At 36.0% G+C, this 20778-nt stretch overlaps 2 protein-coding genes, 1 long non-coding RNA gene and 1 pseudogene across 5 annotated transcripts; 1 reads left to right on the top strand and 3 right to left on the bottom strand.

Moving 5' to 3' along the window:
• Nucleotides 1-116: 116 nt before the first annotated feature.
• LOC114366852 lies at nucleotides 117-5713 on the bottom strand (annotated as a pseudogene).
• A 699-nt stretch (nucleotides 5714-6412) lies between these two features.
• Nucleotides 6413-8187, top strand: LOC114367485. 2 transcript variants are annotated; one of them, XR_003657221.1, is made up of 6 exons: nucleotides 6413-6490; nucleotides 7020-7074; nucleotides 7244-7327; nucleotides 7529-7620; nucleotides 7711-7838; nucleotides 7919-8187. It is a non-coding gene; the product is annotated as an uncharacterized LOC114367485 (long non-coding RNA). The 2 variants fall into 2 exon arrangements; XR_003657220.1 differs by lacking the exon at nucleotides 7244-7327.
• A 3873-nt stretch (nucleotides 8188-12060) lies between these two features.
• Nucleotides 12061-14992, bottom strand: LOC114367372 (ADP-ribosylation factor 1-like). The gene is made up of 6 exons (XM_028324539.1): nucleotides 14842-14992; nucleotides 13812-13962; nucleotides 13612-13682; nucleotides 12688-12807; nucleotides 12497-12615; nucleotides 12061-12383 (listed from the first exon to the last, which is right to left on the bottom strand). Exons 2-6 carry the CDS (start codon nucleotides 13957-13959, stop codon nucleotides 12287-12289), a joined length of 555 nt encoding a protein of 184 aa, XP_028180340.1. The 5' UTR covers nucleotides 13960-13962; nucleotides 14842-14992; the 3' UTR covers nucleotides 12061-12286.
• Nucleotides 14993-15773: 781 nt separating this feature from the next.
• LOC114367414 (solute carrier family 25 member 44-like) lies at nucleotides 15774-19321 on the bottom strand. 2 transcript variants are annotated; one of them, XM_028324593.1, is made up of 6 exons: nucleotides 19042-19321; nucleotides 18385-18754; nucleotides 17728-17900; nucleotides 17135-17276; nucleotides 16801-16960; nucleotides 15774-16320 (listed from the first exon to the last, which is right to left on the bottom strand). In XM_028324593.1, exons 1-6 carry the CDS (start codon nucleotides 19107-19109, stop codon nucleotides 16280-16282), a joined length of 954 nt encoding a protein of 317 aa, XP_028180394.1. In that variant the 5' UTR covers nucleotides 19110-19321; the 3' UTR covers nucleotides 15774-16279. The 2 variants fall into 2 exon arrangements, with proteins under 2 accessions (XP_028180394.1, XP_028180393.1); XM_028324592.1 differs by having other exon boundaries at nucleotides 17728-17924.
• Nucleotides 19322-20778: the final 1457 nt, after the last annotated feature.

Consider the following 20778-nt stretch of genomic DNA (forward strand, 5'->3'; position numbering starts at 1 on the left):
AACGTATTTTCATAGAATTACCCAAATATGGTACCATTTTTGTTTATGACTTTAGCATTTAGCAACCTAACCGTGCAAGAAGGTTGAAAGAAAGAAAGAAGGAAATGAATACGATACGGAGCTTGAAATGAATATTTCCTTTTGTGATATTGATTTTTTTTAAATCTGTACCAAACAAAATTTGGTTTGATTTACATTTGACAAGCATTATAATTACTACGTGTGACTGAGGGAGAGTGTCAAAATGGCATTATATGCGTGGTTTTGGTGTCGTAGAAGGAAAGGCAAGACTTGGAGTTCACCCGAAAAATCTTAAGCAAATCGGTGCACATTTGTTGCACATGCGGCGCGCAATTGCTTTGCATTAGCAACAGAATCTTGGTTAAGCCATTGTTCTGCGTCACCGCTTCCTGCACCTTGCGATCACGGAACAGGTAACACACTCCACAGCGTCGTCACCGCGTGCTCCGTCACCCCTCTCGACACCTTCAAAACCTTGCTCAGCACCGCCGCCACGCACTCCGTCGCGTCCTCGCAAATCTCTCTCCTCCCCTTCCTCGTCGACAACGCCGTCTCCACAATTTCCAGCACCTTCTCCATCGCCGCCGCGCCCAAATTCACCTCCGTCAACAGCCTCTGTTACAACCCCACATGCAAGTCCTAGAAGGAACACGCAGAGGCCAAACTACTTGGAGGACTACACCACCCAGTAAAGGAGAAAGAAGAACTTCAGCGCAAATTGTGATAACAAAACCGTTAGTTGTGCGCTGATCGTGATGACGAAGCCGTTAGTAGTGCGTGTAGTGGCATTTCTTTTTTTTTCACGCATGTAATGCACGTAATTCTGTTACTCAGTCTATTTGTAATTAATAGCGCAGTGACAACCACGTGTTGGTTGATCCTAAGCCTATGTACAACCAATTATTGGCTATAAATGCACTTTCGCATAATAAATGAGGCAGACAATTATCCAGCATATCCTTTTTATCTTCTTCTTGTTCGTAGGAGACTAGCCTTGGTCTCCAATACAAGGCTGAACACCCATCATTGGTTCGACCTGTCGACAACGTTCAACCATCACCCCAATGGCCGAACATAACACCAGATCCAAAACCACCAAACACAACCACACCACCCTCCCCCACCGCCCATTCTCATGCATCCCGCCACTCCCTCAAGCTCGAGGTTCTGTGTTTCGATGGCCACGATGTCATGGGATGGATCTTCAAGATCTCCCAATTTTTCGACTATCATCACACACCGAAAGAGGAATGAATCATCGTTGCCTCCTTCTACATGGATGGCCCCGCGTTAAGTTGCTATCAATGGATGCATCGTAACGGCCTTGTCACCTCTTGGTCTAATCTCCTTTAGGCGCTCGAAACCCGCTTCGCTCCAACCTTCTATGACGACCCGAAAGGTGCATTGTTTAAACTCACCCAACCCAACTTTGTCAATGACTACCTACTCGAGTTCGAAAGGTTGGCCAACCGCATCGTCGGTTTGTCCCCCCCTTCGCTACTCAGTTGCTTTGTTTCTGGTCTCAGTCTGGAGCTCCGTCGTGAGGTACAAGCCCTGCAACCTCTTTCCCTTCCACAAGCCACTTCCCTTGCCAAACTACAAAAGGACAAGTTGGAGGACCATCGTCGTTCATATCGCCCCTGGCCACCTCCAAACTCGTCTACCCCTCCTTCTCTCCCTCTTTTTTTACCGAACCCACCCACCACCACACCCACCAACCCCCTACCCAACCCAAAACCTTAGGTTCTGCGTCTTACACCGGAAGAAATGGCCCGTAAATGAGAATTGGGGCTGTGCTATAACTGTGGCGACAAGTGAGCACCCTCCCATCGTTGTCGTGCTCGGTTTTTCTTGTTGATTGCCGACGACGATGACTTTGATTCCCATCCATTGCCTCATCTCCCACCAAATACACCTTCTTCCCAACTCTGACCAATCAATATTAGGCCATATCGCTACCCATATTTTCAGAAGACCGAAATCGAGCACCAAGTGAATGAAATGCTCTCTGTCGATTTTATCCAACTCAGCCACAACCCTTTCTCCTCATCGGTTTTATTGGTGAAGAAGAAGGACGGAAGCTAGCGGTTTTGTGTTGACTATCGCACCCTCAACTCGACGACGGTGAAGGACTGTTTTCCCATGCCCACGATTGATGAACTATTGGATGAATTGGGCAAGGCTTCCTGGTTTTCCAAGCTTGATCTCCGGCTAGGTTTTCACCAAATTCTCATGGCAGATAATGACATCGCCAATACTGCTTTCTGAATTCACCTAGGGCACTACAAGTACAAAGTTATGCCATTCGGCCTCTGCAATGCCCTTTCAACCTTTCAGGTTAGCATGAATGAGCTATTGAAACCATTCATCCATCATTTCATCACGGTGTTTTTTGATGACATCCTCGTTTATAGCTCGTGCCTTGCCGATCACATCCTTCACCTCGAACAGGTCTTTATGTGCTTGACTCAAAATCAGTTTTATCTGAAGGAGTCCAAGTGCTCATTCGCTCAACAGAGGCTGGAATACTTGGGTCACATCGTTTTCAGTTCAGGGGTTGAACCCGACCCGACTAAGATACACGCGATGGTTTAGTGGCCTACTTCCACTAATACCACCTCTCTCCACGGCTTTCTCGGTCTCACCGGCTTCTACCATAAGTTCGTTAAGAACTATGCCACCATCACCGCCCCCTTGATGGCGTTGTTGCAGAAGGATAACTTTCACTGGCATGTCGAGGCCCAATCGACTTTCGACAAACTCAAACAGGCCATAACTCATGCACCAGTCCTTGCATTTCCTGATTTCAACGCCCGATTCACCTTAGAAACTGATGCATCAAGTGTAGCTATGGGTGTCGTTCTCATGCAACATGGACACCCACTGACCTTCTTCAGCCAGGCATTCTGCCCCCGCTTACAACGTGCCTCCACATACGTTAGGGAACTTCATGCCATTACCACAATTGTGCCCAAGTGGCGCCAATACTTGTTAGGGCACAAGTTCACCATCCTCACTGACCACAAGAGCTTACGTGAGCTAATGAACCAGGTCATCCAGACGTCGGAACAATAGGTCTATTTGTCGAAGCTGCTTGGATACGACTATTCAATCCAATACAAATCCGCCAACGTTGTAGCTGATGCTTTATCCTGTATCCCTCAAACGACACAATATTTTATTTTGTCCATGCCCCATCCCATATTCCTTGATGTTATTTGTGCTTACATGCGCACTAACAAAGCGGCACACAACACTATTAACCACCTCATTTCAGGTTCCAACCCAAACCCAGATTAGAGGCTCCAAGATGACCTCATCTTTTTCAAAATTAAAATCTGGTTAGACCCTGACCATCCTTTTCGGTCTTCCCTCATCGCAGAGTTTCATGTAACTCTTATCGGCAACCATATAGGCTTTACAAAGACTCTACACAAACTCCAGGCCAACTTCTCCTGGTCTACTATGGGTAGTGACGTTCGTAATTTTGTTTGGCAATGCCTCACATGCCAACAAATCAAATACGAACCCAAACGTCCAGCGGGTCTCCTTCAACCCTTACCGATACCAGCGTCCCCATGGAAGGATCTCTCTTTAGATTTTATCACTTGCCTACCTTCTTCCCAAGGTTACACAACCATACTTGTCGTCATGGATCGCTTCACCAAGGGTGCTCATTTTGGGGCGCTCCCATCCACTTATACGGCAAGCAAGGTTGCCTCCTTATTCATAAATATGGTCTGCAAATTACATGGGTTCCCTCGAAGTTTAGTTTTAGACCGTGACCCTATTTTTGTGGGACATTTCTGGTGCGAGCTCTTCACCATCCACCTTCCCTCACTACTTACATACCGGTCATTGCCAATTAAAGTTGTTGATCACTTGCTAACCGCTCGCCAGGACCTCTCAGCATCCCTACAAGCTCGCTTTAGAAAGGCGCAACAAACAATGAAAACTCAGGCCGACTCCAAATGCCGTGACATTTCTTACAATGTCAAAGATTGGGTCACGTGAAACTCCGACCTTACCGCCAAACTTCCTTAGCAGGTTCCACCTTTCACAAATTGTCCAAACGTTACTACGGGCCCTTTCAAATCACTGAACTTATCGGTACCGTAGCTTACCGCTTGGCACTTCCACCATCATCCAAAATCCACAATGTCTTCCATTGTTCAATCCTCAAACCTCACCATGGACCACTTCCCAACACCATCGACCCTTTACCACCTCGTGCGAGTGATAATCATCCATTGATCGAGCCAATGGTCATTCTAGCAATGAAGTGGGATACTACTCAAGTTCCTCCTTCACTACTCGTTCTTGTTTAATGGCATGGCCTTCCACCAGAGGATACCTCATGAGAATCATGGACCACACTCTGCGAAACTTTTCACCTTGAAGACAAGGTGACTTTACCGGACATGGGTATTGTTACGACCCCACATGCCTGTCCTAGAAGGAACACGCAGAGGCCAAACTACTTGGAGGACTACACCACCCAGTAAAGGAGAAAGAAGAACTTTAGCGTAAATCGTGATAACAAAACCGTTAGTCGTGCACCGATTGTGATGACGAAGTCGTTAGTAGTGCGTGTAGTAGCATTTCTTTTTTTTTTCATGCCTGTAATGCATGTAATTTTGTTACTCAGTCTATTTGTAATTAATAGCACAGTGACAGCCATGTGTTGGCTAATCTTAAGCCTATGTACAACCAATTATTCACTATAAATGCCCTTTTCGCGTTATAAATGAGGCAGACAATTATCCAGCATATCATTTTTATCTTCTTCTTGTTCGTAGGAGACTAGCCTTGGTCTCGAATACAAGGTTGAACACCCATCAGCCTCTTCATCGCCTTCACTGCTCTGAGGTTCACCAGCTTCAGTTTGTTTCGCTTCGGCACCGAAATCGCCATCAGGCTCGTCAGTGCGGCCTCTATCAGCGCCAGATCTTTCTCCGGCGAGGCCGATTTCAGCAACTCGGCCACCACGCCTTGCTTCTCGGCGATTGAAATCTTTGTATCCGCGTCGACGACTATGAACTGCAGAACCCTAGCGGAGGCAATTTTCGAATCAGGGCTTCCTCATTGGAGAATTAAAAGCAGAGAATCTAAGCTCTGTCTCTTTCCTTTCAGAATAGAGTTTTTCAATTCCTCGCGACTCGACGCTCTCGAGAACCAAACCTAACACGATAACTACTCGTTCGAGAAATTTAACACTAGTTCCCGCGGTTACTCCGCCATCGACATTGTCGAGGAATCGAACGAGTTGATCCACAAAGCCTTCTATTTTGGCGAGGAAGGATTTGTTCTGGTGAGAATCTTTGGCGAAGTGGAGTAGTTTGGCGAGCGAAGCGAACCGAAGGGAGTCTGAGTTGGTTTTCAAGTTGGTGACGATTGGGATGACTTGGTCACAGGAAATGAGTGGTTCGAAAGCGGTTTGACGACGAAGCGAATCGGAGCAGATCTGGATGAGGTTTTGGAGAGTGCAATTGGGAATGAAGTGTTTGGTTGGGAGGAGTTGCATGGTGGCAGGGCAGGTGTTGTTGCCGTCGTCGAGCCAGCGTTGGATGTTGAAGCGGTTGTAGGTGAGTTCGGTGCAGAGGTTCACAGGGGATTTCATGATGTCGAGGGAGATAGGGCACTTGAAAAAGCTAGGAACGCTTATGCATAGATCTTGTTTGTCTCTCACCATGGTAAGTTTTCTTTTTCGTATCAAAAATAATAATCTCCTTAATTAAGAAATATATAAAGTACATATGTTTTTTTTTTATAAATATTTGGATGGGTCAATGAGGGAATTGTGGAGTGCATGTGTAGGCTTGGGATTGTATTATTCTTAAACACCACAACCAAATTCAACTCAAGTCTGTCCAGAACCACAAGCTCTTACAGTCTTACACCACTTTTCAAGCCTAAATACAATAAATTAATTTTGGTTATGAGTGAGACTGAGGTTCAAAGTCTGAAATGGTGAAAATTTGATAATATAAAAATTAAAAATTTAAATTTAATTTTTGAATGTATAAAAAATATAACAAATTAATTTTATGAACAAATTTATCACAAATTAATTCATAAATTTTACAATTTTATTTTAAATTGATCCTTAAAAAATATAATTTATTATTAAATTGACCTTTAAATAGTATAATTTAATGATAAAATAATTTCATAAATTTAATAATAGAACCAATTTTTTATAATTTTTGCATGCAATATTATGAGACTATATTTAAATTTATATATTTTAGGAAATCAATTTGTCACGGTTATGAACTAAAATCAGTATTTATCCTTCTTTTAATGATTTATTTCGCCAACTGAGGAATTTCCACATAATAACAATGTTTACATTTTATATATATATATATATATACCTCACCTTCCATCCCTCCGTTCGCTTTTTAGCGGTTTCGAACATTCGGAGGAATTTCTCTCTCGCTCTCTCTCTTCAATTCAACACTTCGAGGTTCGATCTTCGACCTATCTCTCTGCTTTTTGTTGCATATTAGATCTTTATTTTCTATGTTCATTTTTTTTACTTAATTCAATTCTCTCTTTCACTCTTTAATTTCTGAGCTTAGAGCATCGGTTTAGTTCGGGTCGATGAATGAACGAGGTTCGGGTTTTCAATTTTTCACACTACATTTCTTAATCTCTATTTTCCCGGTTACTTCGCTCGCCTTGTCTTAAGTAGCTAGCTCACTCGATTTTACCGATAAAAAATTAAGGAGAAAATTGTGGCCGAGAATAATTGGATTGCGTTTTCTTCGTAGCGTACTACTATATCTTTTAGTTATTTTTTCTTTGGCTTTTAATCCGAACCTTAATTTTGATTTTATTTATTCACCTGAGAAGGACTTAAATTAAATATATTGTTTGTTTTAGTTTGTGCTGCATGTAATACTATTGTTTGTTTTACTTTGTAAGAATCAACTGTCTATGTCAGGATTGCTTTTCAAATTGTTATTTCATCTTCTTTTTCGTTTAACCTGTAGAAATCGAAGACACAGTAGGTAAAGAGATTTTTCATCACACACCCTACTCAATCAAGTAAGATGACCCCTTGACAATGATTCTTTTTACTTTCTAGTATTACTAATTATAGTTTACTATCTATGTATGTAGTAAGTTGACTTTTAATAATTAACATGTTAACATTGTTGTCATTTCCCGCCATGGTGCCCTTTACCTTCGCTTGTGACTTGTCCTCCTCGTCTAGAAACTTAAGATTTCTGTATGGTGGGATCTTAAAAAATATAGTGATTCCAAATATTAAATGGGGTGTCTTTGAACTGATGATGAGGTGCATTTTCTGCTATCTCTTTTGTCTGTTTTTTTTTTTTTAATAATATAATAAGAGGAGGATTACCTTACCCCCAAGACCTCTTTTAGAGTTATTTCTCGTTCTCATAACTCATTATCTGATCGTAATCAGGAGTAAGTTGATCTTCCTCATATAATAATATGTCTTGTTTATGAATTTATTTTCGATTGGCACTTCCAGGTATATATACACTGGAACAGTAAATGTCAATTTGGATATTGCTGAGGACCTCTGGAGAGCTGCAGATCAGTATCTTCTGGACCACCTTAAGAGTATTTGCGAATATGCTATTCTTTTGCTCTTGTAGAAAGCTTCTTAGCGACTTAATTTGACCTAATGGCTCACCAACCCTCATCTTGTAGGATATTTCTGAGGAAAATGTTGCACTAATGTACAAGATGTCGAAGGAAGGATTGGGATGTTACTTCATCAAAACATGCATGTATACGGTTTATGCTGGAGAATTTTTTAGGCTGAGGTCGAAACAATGGTATGTTACATTTCTACCTGTGTTGTGTTTATCTCCTTTTGTGAATCATTTCCATCATATTTCATGTCCTCCATACGCAGGTATTGTCGCATGGTTCATCGCATTGTACCAGACATTCTGACTCGTGAGTAACCCTAGACTTTAACCGTGACAACAGGAAATTTGAAAAAATGTACAAGGGTGTAAACTTCTTGTTCCATGGTGGAGGAATAGTCATTTATTTTGTCTCAAGTTATACGGCTACACACTATACTTTATCATTTTAAAATGAATTTTTTTTTATGGAGATTGAGTTATGCTATTTCATTCATAATCATTTGAGCATTACATGATGGAACATTGCTAAACACTTAAACAAGGATAATTTGGAGCCACCCTTCTAGGGCGTGAGCAACTCCATTGATAACAAAGATTTACGGATCGAGTTAGCAATTCAATGATTGAGAACGAAATTTAAGGAGTAATTGGTTCTAGAGAAAACAACACAACATTTGCTCTACAAAACAAACAAACATAATAAATCACGAATCCTTTTAATCACAAAAGTATCATCCCAAATTTTTTTAAGATAATTTTCAAAGATCGTCACTGATGTTGCAGGTGTGAAAAACCTTTTACCTAGTAAATATCTATCATTGCATATGAAAAAATCCTACACATGAAATTTAATATTTCTCATTTCTCTCACCTTGTCTAAAACACAGTAGTCAACACACACTAAATGGTAAAATGCAGATATTGAAGTAAAAAAGAAGTAAAATTTACCACTAATATTTATGATTAGTGGTAAATTTTGATATTTTACATGCACTCCTCAACATCACTGCACAAATAAAAAAACACAACAGTCAAGACACAATGCAAGATATTGAAGATACAACAAGAACAAAATATATAAGTGCTTGAAACTTCTCAACACTCTCACCACCATCCTCACGTGCCTCCATAACGGTCCTAAACACGTTGCCGAATTTCATATCTAAAATTTCATACTTTGCTACGACAATTCCATACCGTGAAGCCACTTCACTATGTTTTCCGTACTCTGGTGCTAATCATACCAAGGCTGAAATTTGATGCTCGCCATGGCAATCACACCAAGGCTGTGAGAAAACCCAACCTCCAATTACTTCCTCTCACACACGCATCCATTTTATTGACACTCACTCCAGGTAATCTTTTCGTGTGTTCTCACATAGCGAAATTCTTGGGTCATCTCAATGGGGTCAGAAAACACACGTTCCTCTGAGTCATCATAGCTTACTTCTACATCTCCACTCATGGATGACCCTGGAAAGCATAATCTGTTGATATACGGCGGAGATCTGGATGATTGATGGAAGAAACACCAAACATATCCCAAACTTCTCGCTCCCACTGGCCGGCTGATGGAAATAGACGGACTACCGGAGATATTCGTGTTACTTCGTCTGCAGGTTTGTACACGAATGCGTGAGTTATACCGAGTACTCAGTAAATTATACCACTTCAAATCTTCGTTTTCGAGAGGGATAATCAACTCCGCAAATATCCATCTAAACTTGAACCTGGTATAGGTATGCAATTTAAGAAAGCACAGCAATTGAAATAGGTAGTCCGTCTTGGTATCAAATGTTAATGGTTTGTTGATATGGGAAAAAAGGTTTAATTTGTTTCATTAGTTGGCAAGCCATGGTTGAAATATTTTATCATTATTTAAATATTAAAAAATGATAATTATACATAATATTATATATGATTATTGTTGTTTTAATGTAATGTATAAATATTTTTATTTTTAAATTTTTTAGTATGACAATATTATATTTTGAGAATATATTTAAAAGTGAAAGAAATAGTAATATTTAGGTTTGTTCTTGTAAAAAAAAACATTAATAATGTATTTATTCTTCATTATTTTTCTTGATATTACATCAAATAAAAAATATAATGATTATATTTTTTATTATTTAAATATAATAATAGTATTCAAAGAAAATAATTACATCTAACTTTACAAAAATTACATTGATCCTCTCAACATAAAATAAATCATGTTAATGTTCATGGAGAATCACAACTTTGTAATACAATATCTAGATACCTTTATCTTTAATTTAATGTATTAAAATATTTAAATTTTAAATTCAAGGGTTTAAGATTAGTTCAGGACAATGTGTTGTGTTTTGTATATGGTGAGAAATTTGAGAGAATTGAGAGTGAATCAATAGTGATTAATTGTGCTTGGTGAGAAGCTGGATAGTCATGATTATATATATATATATATATATATATATATATATATATATATATATATATATATATATATTTTGAAAATATTAAAAATAAAGTAAAAAATAGGTATTATCATTGTATGAGTGACATTCTAATAGAAGATATTCATACAGATTTATCATAACATTGATAATGGAGAAATTTCTTATGATACATGTCCTACTATTTTATGTTTTGGTTGGAAGACTACTATCCTATATTTACTCAAAAGTCATGTCAATTACACTAGCTCAACTAACTAACTAGTCATCTAAATATTTTATTTTACAGTTGTTGAACTCATACTTTGGTTGATTTACACTTTATTTTATCACAAGAATAATGACACACAATAAATAGCGATGAAATATATCATAGAAGAGAGATTTGAGGGCGCCGGGGCAATATTTATATTATTGCATTACATTATAATACGTACTATAACTACAGTACTACAGTGTAGATTTTAGTAGCATTTACACGCGTGGATAATAAAACATACATGCATGTGTTATTCTTCCTTCTCAAAATATTTTATATATATATATATATATATATATATATATATATATATATATATATATTAAAATATTGTACGATCGACTAAAAAAATTAAAATATTGTAGACAAACTAACACAGAACACACTACATTTAATTTGCCCCTCCTTTGTTGTTCAATGTAATGTTTTAAAACTTGGAGACTTTCTTTTCCATTTCACATTACACTTATTAAAAAACAAAATTCATCTCAAGAAATATAATTAAATTTTAGCGACGGATCCAAAAAAAATTATAATGGGAACAATAAATAGTTTATAACGTTATCACACAAAAAATAATATCACCATATGTAACAAAATACCCAAGTATTACGAGAATAATATCTATTTTCTCTTTTTATCGTGAATAATATAAAAAAAATAAAGAATTAAAGAAATAAGATTAATATTAATTTATTTTCTCTTTTTTATTTCTTATATTTTCTTACATTATATTCATTTTAAAACAATTCATCTTACTAGCGTAATATCTATTTTTTAAGTGGGCAAATTTTTTTAAATTACACATGTACAAATAAAAAAATCTTGTTAGTTACATTTCATTATTTAAAGAAATAGAAAAATAAAAAAAATAGAAAAGTATAAAAATGACAAAAACAATCCAAACCCTACCAAGGTAACAACCTAGTTTGAAGTATAGAAACCAAGGAAAAAATCTAGAATAAAATAAAGCAGTGGGAAGCAAACAAAGCCTAGGAATTGAAGAATAATAATGATTGATTGATGGTGATGATGGTTTGACCAGAGATAATTGAAAAAACGTAAAAGAAAGAAATTTCTGTGAACATGTTTTAATTTACTTAACACCAAGGCGGAGTCTTCCAGATTTGAATTAGAGAGCTTAAACTGAACTTAGTCAAAGTTTTCCTTTGAAAATCAAAATCAATTCAATGATTTAATTCAACTAATGATTGAGCTTCCCATTGATTTGAGTCAAATTGACTTAAAATTAAGTAAGAGTCCCTTCTCAGAATGTTAGTTCAACAGCAAATACAATCCTAAGAAAATTAATTAGATCTATAAAGTTTCTCATCACCTAGATGTACAAATTAATTGCATTTGTTCCTACCAATTTGAAACATGTCTTGTCGTTTGTCTGTTTACAGTGAGATGGTTCAATGGATCAAGGCACGTCACAATGACTCATAATAAGGTGTTAGTATTCACAAACTAGTAATCTTTCACCAAATAATACACAAACTAAGTTATTAATCTTTAAATCATTCCTTTCTTTTTTTAATTTTCTCCCATTTTTTAACTCTACCTCTCATGATTTGTATAATGGCGCCATCTTAGTAGGATTTTTAACCCAACACGCATGCTTAATCACTTAGTAGGATTTTCTACCATCTTTCTTAATATTATCCCAATGTTATTGATAATGTTATATTAAACAATACAATACACGTAAGGTAAAACTTAGTGTCTATTGCATGGAACAAGAAGGTAATGTACATCAAGATGTCATTAATTAAAAAAATAAATATTAGGAATGCATATCAATAGTATTTATTTGAATTGAAATCAGATTAGACAGGAAGAAGAACAAGACAACACACCAAGGGTAATAAAAGATCATAAAACTACAACAGCACTGACGCCAACAAATCTTGATGTAGACGAACACAATTCTATCATTTGAAGGAAGCCTTGCCTGAAATGTTATTTGAAAGCCAGTCTAGTCCCTCGTATAGACCTTCACCAGAAGTAGCACACGTACTTTGAATATACCTGAAAAAAAAAAGACACGTATTAAGGACTGATTAGTGTGTCATAGTTTGAGTACTTTTTTGTATAGACAAAGGTTAGTAATTAGTATGTCATAGTTTGAGTACTTAATTTACCAGTGGCGCTGGCGCAGAGAGTTTAGGCCAAGTCTATCAGTTATTTCAGCAGCATTCATTGCATTGGGAAGATCTTGCTTGTTTGCAAAAACAAGCAACACAGCATCTCTTAGTTCGTCCTGTTCATGGAAACGAAAAATCAAATTAGCAGGGAAGTTTTTATGCATACATACATGTATGTACAAAAATACCTCATTCAGCATCCTGTGTAACTCGTCTTTAGCCTCGCCAACACGGTCGCGATCATTGCTGTCAACCACAAAAATAAGCCCTTGTGTGTTTTGGAAGTAGTGTCTCCACAATGGTCGAATCTGAAACCAACCCCTTGTTACTGAATTACTAGTTACTTCTTGCATCATCATTGTTGATAGAAATAGATTAAGGCTTTCAATAAATTTTTACTTGTAGGAGAAGAAAATAAGAAGTTAAAATAAATTAAACCTCTCTCACAAGTTAAAATTAGCTTATGCAGGTTCCTTCATTTAACTTGTGAGAGAAACTTAATTCATTTTATCTTATTTTCTTCTTGTAAGTACTTTTTTAGAAGTTTATCTAGACCCACGACAGCAAATGCTAAATTTAAAAAATCGGGTAGTAACTAGTAAGGTTCCTGACATACATGAACCACAATTATGTACTTTAAGAAAGTAGCAAATCATAGTTTAATGTAATCTAGCAATCACTTGTACAAGAATATATAACTCTAGCGTTTAATTTCAGAGTGCCATCATGATCTTGCAAGAAGCCTTACCCATGTAAACACTCTCTCACACAAATGGGGCATCCTTGCAGCTCAAGCATAACACTTACTGTTTCATACTTTTACGATTTATACAATCTTTCATGTCACTTTTTCTAACTGGAGGGTTGGTTTCTTGTGCAGGAATTGGACTAACTATATATCCTTATACAGAATTCTAAATTCTAGAACTTCTACTATTCTACAATACCACTTTTATGATGCGAATTACAACATTTTATGGCTGTAAGATAAAATGGGAAGTGTTGGACAAACTTTTTTATCACAGTTAACTAGTGAAGCTAATGTCAAAGTTCAAAAGCACTCAAAAAATTAAATGAGAGAGAATTTGACATATGATTCAACCAATGATCACCTTATCCTGACCACCAACATCCCACACAGTGAAGCTAATGTTCTTATACTCCACAGTCTCCACGTTAAATCCTGTATATAGATAATCATGTAAACATGATAGGAAAAATAAAGCATGAAAAACAACAATACAAATTCTTGAATAGTTTAAACTTTGGTGAGTATTTCCATGCATCACAAAAGATTGAAAGGAAAACATACCAATAGTAGGAATGGTGGTGACAATCTCCCCTAACTTGAGTTTATACAATATTGTGGTTTTACCAGCAGCATCAAGACCAACCATGAGAATTCGCATCTCTTTCTTAGCGCAGAGTTTTGAGAAAAGCTTGCCAAAGGACAACCCCATTATCTGCCATTACAATAACCCCAAAGTGGAGGAGTTAGGCATCAAATGCAAGATCTAGGATAGACATCATAATAGTAAAATAATTTTGAATTAACTTAAAATTTTATGAACATGATAATGATAGGCAATATTATTTGTAGTAACTGGTGTTATTCCAAATTCATATTTTCCTATGAAGTGCCTTATTGTAAGTTCTACCAGCAAAACTTACACATAACACCAGCTAAGGTGGGAGGAGAAATTACTAGATAGTCTTGAATTAAAAATTATCATGGTTCCCATCAATCTCTACTTGATACTCAATCGAATTTCATTATAAACTAAAAAACACAGTTATATATCATGTGGAGATTGATAGAACTATGGCCGTGTACTGGACTTGATTCATATAATAATTTCCCCTCTCGAAAGCGATACTTATTAATGTCAACCTAAGTGATCACGGAAAACCAAAAAATCCATGATTTACAATGCTTGAGAGTTTTACATAGGGAAGAATTGCAAATGCTAAATCTAAATTCTCTCTTACTTTTAGAACGATAAATAAACTTAAAAAAGTGATTTGCTCCCTTGAGTGAATAATTCTTTATGATTAAAAAATCTTAAGAATGAATGTAACATGAATTATATAATCAACATTATACATCACGGAAGCCCGATTCATAGATCTGCTAATAAGTGATTCAGTTCCTTACAAGAAAATTCAATCGAGTCACAACCGGAAATCATTAACATATAAAGAAATTTATTTCAAAATGGGACCATGCTTTGATCAATACGATGAAATCTTATACACAAATTCAAATTGAATACATTACAAACAATAAACGAGAAATATATGAAAGGAATTGAATTCATATTTCAAAAAAGAGACAAACTCACATGATTAGAACGAGAAGAGAGAGAAGTCCACCGAGATGTAGATTCAGGAAAAGAAAAAAACAACACACTCTTTCTAAAAAAAGGTAACGCCAAAATCGGAAATAAGTGTGAGGGAGTGAATTTTTTGGACTTATCCACCTATTTGGGCTGTACCGGGCAAACAAAACTCTCCCCAGCTCTATTTATTTTTTTTAACGAGTTAAATTCTTCCTAGAAAGAAAAAATAAGCATCAAACAATCCTCTCTTAAGGAAATTGACCTAATATATTTAATTTAATTATTTTTTTACATTTAATTTAACTCAAAATAATTAGTATTCAACTATAATGTATAGTTTCATTTGTTTTTGTCTAGTACAGTTTCTTTTCAATGACATTCATGATCCAACTCTTCTATTTTAGAAGTTAGTAAAACTAATTTAAAAGAATAAATTGTATTAACATCCATTAAGTTTCACGAGATTGCACAAACATTTCTTTTTTAAAGGTTTACATCAACTCCCTTATAAGGAACACAATGTAACGTTTATCGAACAATTAAAAAGTTAGCTTAATATAATATATAAGAAAAGCTAGTGTAATATTTTTCAAATAATAAAGAAAAGTTCTGGCTGCACAAAAAAGTTTGATTAATTCACATTGTATGAATTGGACTCTATTATGTTGTGAACCGTTTACCTTAGCCTAGCTCTACTTTTCTAGTTTATCAAGTTTAAGGATGCAGAACAACATTAGCCATTTTATTTAAGGTTATGAGAACCCCAAACAGAATTTGAAAATAAACAACGAATTTGGAGAGCATTTGCTATGCAATTTATTATTTGAAAATAAACCCGAAACAGAATTTGAAAATACACAACGTTACTTTATGTAATATGCCTATAGAATTCTAGCAATGCATATATATTGTTCAATTTGAAAATGAACAACGAATTATAATGTCAAAAAGAACTTGACAGGATTATAATGACAAGGGAAGACATTAAATCTGTTCCATCAGGAATCCTACATTATCTGCAAAATTGCCCGGATTTTTTGGGCTGTGTACTACAAGTAATGCCAGCGCTGTTTGGATACAAAGGTAGAATGCTTTTAAGAGCTTTTCAAAACTTCTCTACCAAAAAAAGTTCTATATTTTCTGTAGAGAAGCTCTCAGAAGCACTTATGACTTAAATAGTTATATTCCACCCCACCCAAATACTCAAAACAAATCACAAAAGAAACAAGAATTCCGGTGTAGCAGCTCTAAAGAAGCAAAAGTTATGTTGTTAATAAAAATATAGAAAAGGAGCCACATCTTTGAGAAAAGGGTAGACTGATCAGGCCTTTGCTTGAGGTTGAACGTATCCATCAATAGGTTGTTCCTGAACACAAGCTAGACATGCTAAAACGAAATGTGTTGAATCTCTGTCTCTGCTCTTGCAGTGCAGTTGCATCTCTTAAGTAAAAGACTTCAGACTTGATTGAACTGATAATCTCTCTGTCAAAAGGGGTTTAAATGAGAAATCAAATAAGGCTTAACTTTATAACTAAGAATGAAGCATCACGTTCTTTAGAATGGATAGACCAGTTACTAAAAGATAATGTTGTCATTCAGAGTCAGGATCATTACAAAGACAGTTTTGCATATAATAGCACATGCAAGATGAAAGAATGAAAAACAAGATATATGTTAGAGCCAATCAGCTAAGGTTTTTGACACAGAATTCAATAAACATTCTCAGCACACGAATCACACAGAGTCATTGGCGAGGAAGACAGTCATGAATGATGTTACATACAAACAAAATCACTAAAGCCAAATGCTTGCTTAAAGATCAAGAGCTTCCCCAAATAACAGAAAGCTGAAATCACTTCATGTGAATAATATACCAAGTAAAGGGACGTGTGGCTCCTCATATCACCTAACCATTCTCAAAAAAGTATTGGTGCCAAAATAAATAAGCAATAGGAGACATACTTATCAGTTCATAAGTAACAATCATGGTTGTTCCATAAAGTGACATGTTTAAGAATCTTGGTCCAAACCCCCTGTAAAATCCCCACCAACCATCTTCCTTAAGGAGAGTCTTTGCTGTCTTCAGTACTGATGGTCTTCCAGAACCATAGTTGTCCATAACCTTGGTGCAAATAAAAAACAACCATAATACAGTTTAAAAAAAAAAAAAAACACTCCAAAAAATAAGCACCAACTGATTCCTTGACAGAAATATCAACCCCAATTTAAACTACTAAAAATCCCTTCCTTCTTTAACAACAGAAAATCCTAAAAACAAGAGTTTCATTTCACATACCTGAAGACGTGTTTTTACAGTATCTATGGGAGTAGTGATAACAGAGGAACAAGCACCAGCCACCATCCCAGCAGTAGCCTGAACTGTCACCATTTCCATATGTGAAGGTTTGTTCCCTGTATCATCTTTGTAGCCCAAACTCCTAAAAGCCAACAATCATGCACAAGAAGGAAACATCTTTTAGAGTCTTTAGGGTGCCTTTGGAAAAACTTAAATGGACTTGTTTTGGCCAATGAAAGTAGATTATAATTGATAACCTTCCTATAAATGCTTTTAACTCTTAATTTGTTTTGATAAACATGTGAGCTTGTTAAAATAAGACAAAAACTTAGAAGTGATTCCTTAAATTCTTTTAATGTTGTTCTCTAATCAGAATTGGAGTTTTAGCTCAATAATCTATCTAACATTTATTAGGCTAAGTATGGAGACAGCACCAATTCTGATTAGAGAAAAACATTAAGGAGCTCCACTTAAGTTCAAGTTTTGTCCATTAAAATAAGCTTGTAAATGAAGCTAATGATAAGCTTTTCATATGATGATCCAAACACCCTTTTAGTAGATTGTAGTAAGCGAACACAGCATGTATGATGTACCTCCAAATGAGGTGTTGTGCGGCAGCATATGAACCCCACCAAAGTGCAGAAGCAGGTGACTGGGTTAGAGCTGTTAATCCAAAACCCCTATACAAGCCTCGAAACCCCTCAGCCTCCACAACTTTACGAACAACATCAAGCGGCCCTCTACAAAACGTTGTCCCTGGCAGACCCTGCACCATCAACCTCTGACAAATCTAAAAAAGCAAACATCAAACAAAACCATTCATGAAAAATCATTAAAAAAAAAAGACACAAAACCCCTAAATCTAGAAAAACAAACATCAAACAAAACCATCATGAAAGATGATTAAGTAAAAGGAAACAGACAAAGGTAATGACACGTGAGATTTGAATCTTGTTGAAATATAAGTGTAAGGTGAAGTCTCATATTAAATAGAAACGCACGAAAGTTGAGTTGAGTTTTAAGGTTTTGGATTAAAGAGTGGTATCAAATATATAATTACTCATGATCCATGAGTGAAAATCTCACTTATATGGTGTCTAACTTTTTCATTTTCATCCCGTGTGGCACTTCACATCATCACCCCTGTACTCCAACTTGTTCTGGTGAACCCCCACGACCCAACTAACATAAACCAACTTAACAAGCACCCAATCAAAAGAAAAAGAAAAAAGTAACGTGTAATGAAGTACCACGTCCAAGGGCACAAAATAGACACAAGAAACCAAGTTGGAGACCATGCCGGCGACCCCGTTGGCGAGGCCGACGCGTGAAGCTTCTGGAATGTGAGTGCCTTGCGTGTGTTTCAAGATGATGTCTTTGGAGACCTCGAGAGAGGTGAGAGCGAGGATCCTACCGGGCACCGAACCGACGGCGGAAGTGCCGAAGCCTCTGAAGATACCCGGAATGCCGTCGCTCCGGAGAATGTGACTGAACACCGACATTCCTCGCGACCCCGCCGCCACTTGCATGCGCGTCTTCACCACCGCCGTTGGATGGAGCAGCGCTGATTGAACGGTGAAGAGAATGGCGCCAATCATGTGGAACTTTGTTTTATCCAACCTAATATCATTTTCACACACACCCACAAAAAAAAAAAAAAAAACCAACTTAGTTCGTGATCAAGTTCAAGTCATATATACCTATACCTTTCTGAATGCAGTATAGAGTTAAAGGTTTGAACTTTGAATAGTTAAGAGAGAATGAAAGAGACGAAAGATCGCGGGTTCAATCAATCCATCGTCTATGCTAACAAAACTAATATTCTAACGAACTAACATTTTGCCGATAAAAGAAACAGGTTTGAACTTTGAAGTGTAAGTAAGTGAAGCGAATAACAGAGTAAGTACCTGTCCCAGTTGATGTCTGTGTCGGCGAGGGCCAACTGAGGAGCGGTGGCAGGCTCAGCTGCTTCCATGGCCACGAACAGTACTGTTAACAAATAACAGTGTTTTAACGAACCCCTCTCTCGGTGTTACTTTGCTTAATTAGCTTTCTATGAATATGAAAACGAACAATGTTTTGTGTTTTGCTGTGTCTAACAGAAAGAAAGAACTACAAGTGCTTGAATGAAAGTTGGTATTTTGCCTATTTGGAAGGGGTAACCGCTTGGGGAGAATGTTCGAGCCATATTCCGAGGGGACGAGATTTCTCTTGCTTTATTTTATTAAATAATAATTAATTAAATAATTTTTCTTCTCACCTTGGTTAGTCCTTTTGTTTATTTTAAATTGAATTTTTTATGTTTTTTATAATTGTTTTAAATTTGAATATTAAGTTTTTTTGGTGATGATTCATGAAAATAAAATAAATTGTTGTATTTTTAAAAATATATGATTAATTTATCTTATTCATTTTTATCTCATTAAATTAGGTTTAAAGAATAGTTGGATATTTTTTTATCAATAACACGTGTATTTTTATGAGAAATACTCTTATTTGAGTTGTAAATATTCGTAAAGTGATGAGGGTAACATTTTCTTTTATAAACAAGATGAATTTTGAGATTTTATTTACAGAAAAACAAAGCAAATAAAAATCATAAAATTTAATTCTTCTAGCTTCTATATATAGTAGAAAAAATAATTTGTACATTTTTTAAAAATAAAATAAAAGAGAGAGAAAGGGACTAGAGGAGGAAGATAAATAAGTCATGAGAGTGAGTAATTAACTTGTAGTTAATGTAAGAAACTAAAAAGAAATAGAGATTTTTTTTTATCCAAAAGAAAAGATAATAAGAGAGATTGAATTGTGTTTTTATAAATTTTTCAAATCAGTCATACGAAAGAATTCTCCCTTGTTTATATATATAAACAAGGGCTATTGCCACAACAATAAACTATTATTAAGAACTACAAGATTAAATTAGCCTTTACAGCATTATAAATAAAAGACAAAATAAAATATAAAAAATTATAGAAATAACATTAATAGAAATGCCAAACTTTGATCATGCATCAACAACTTGGTTTCCCTTCCTTAAAGCATGACTCCGAACATCCTGATCACTGAACTTTTGAAAGATTTGATCACTGAAAACAACTTATAACAAGCATGAGAAGGCGCGCGCACAACCCTGCTAGACCAAAGATAAGTAGACTTTGAATTAGATTCTACCACTTACTCTATGAAGCCAAATGACCATGCCATTTGAATACCAAATCCCAAAGCTTAGCTTGAGTTATGGTACAAATTCAAATTTTGAAACTGTAAACTATAAAACCTGTTAGGTTTATAAACTTGTTTGAAAACATATTCAAACTTATAAAAGTAGGGAAAGATGAGAAAACAAATATTTCTATATTAGTTTGCTCTAACTTAGTACTATGTTCAGTCGTTAATACTCTACCAATGATTCCACTAGTGGAATAATTACTACAAGTATTCTTTGACTCAGGTCTCTTTAGGCTCAATCACAAGTATTTATTTACTTGTTTCTTTAAGCAATTGTCTAATATTCTTTGAACACAAAGCCTTTTAAGTTTACATCATTTTCACTATAAAAAAAATATAATAGTAAGATCAATGACTATAATGCCTCAATAAGGTAAGTGTACAATATTTGATTCAAGTCTTTTGTCTAGACA

The sequence above is a fragment of the Glycine soja genome, chromosome 9 (assembly GCF_004193775.1).
Source record: "Glycine soja cultivar W05 chromosome 9, ASM419377v2, whole genome shotgun sequence".
NCBI classification, from domain to species: Eukaryota; Viridiplantae; Streptophyta; class Magnoliopsida; order Fabales; family Fabaceae; genus Glycine; species Glycine soja.

Bases quoted from the DNA above. Each gene is read 5' to 3' on its own strand.
- LOC114367414 (XM_028324592.1), bottom strand. From the start codon at position 19,109: ATGGAAGCAGCTGAGCCTGCCACCGCTCCTCAGTTGGCCCTCGCCGAC. The intron at 17,277-17,727 runs GTACATCATACA...GTTGGCTTTTAG, and splicing joins GCACAACACCTCATTTGGAG to GAGTTTGGGCTACAAAGATG. The intron at 16,321-16,800 runs GTATGTCTCCTA...CCCTTTTGACAG, and splicing joins TGTTACTTATGAACTGATAA to AGAGATTATCAGTTCAATCA.
- LOC114367372 (XM_028324539.1), bottom strand. From the start codon at position 13,959: ATGGGGTTGTCCTTTGGCAAGCTTTTCTCAAAACTCTGCGCTAAGAAA. The intron at 12,808-13,611 runs GTGATCATTGGT...GGTTGGTTTCAG, and splicing joins ATGTTGGTGGTCAGGATAAG to ATTCGACCATTGTGGAGACA. The intron at 12,616-12,687 runs GTATTTTTGTAC...TTCCATGAACAG, and splicing joins TACACAGGATGCTGAATGAG to GACGAACTAAGAGATGCTGT.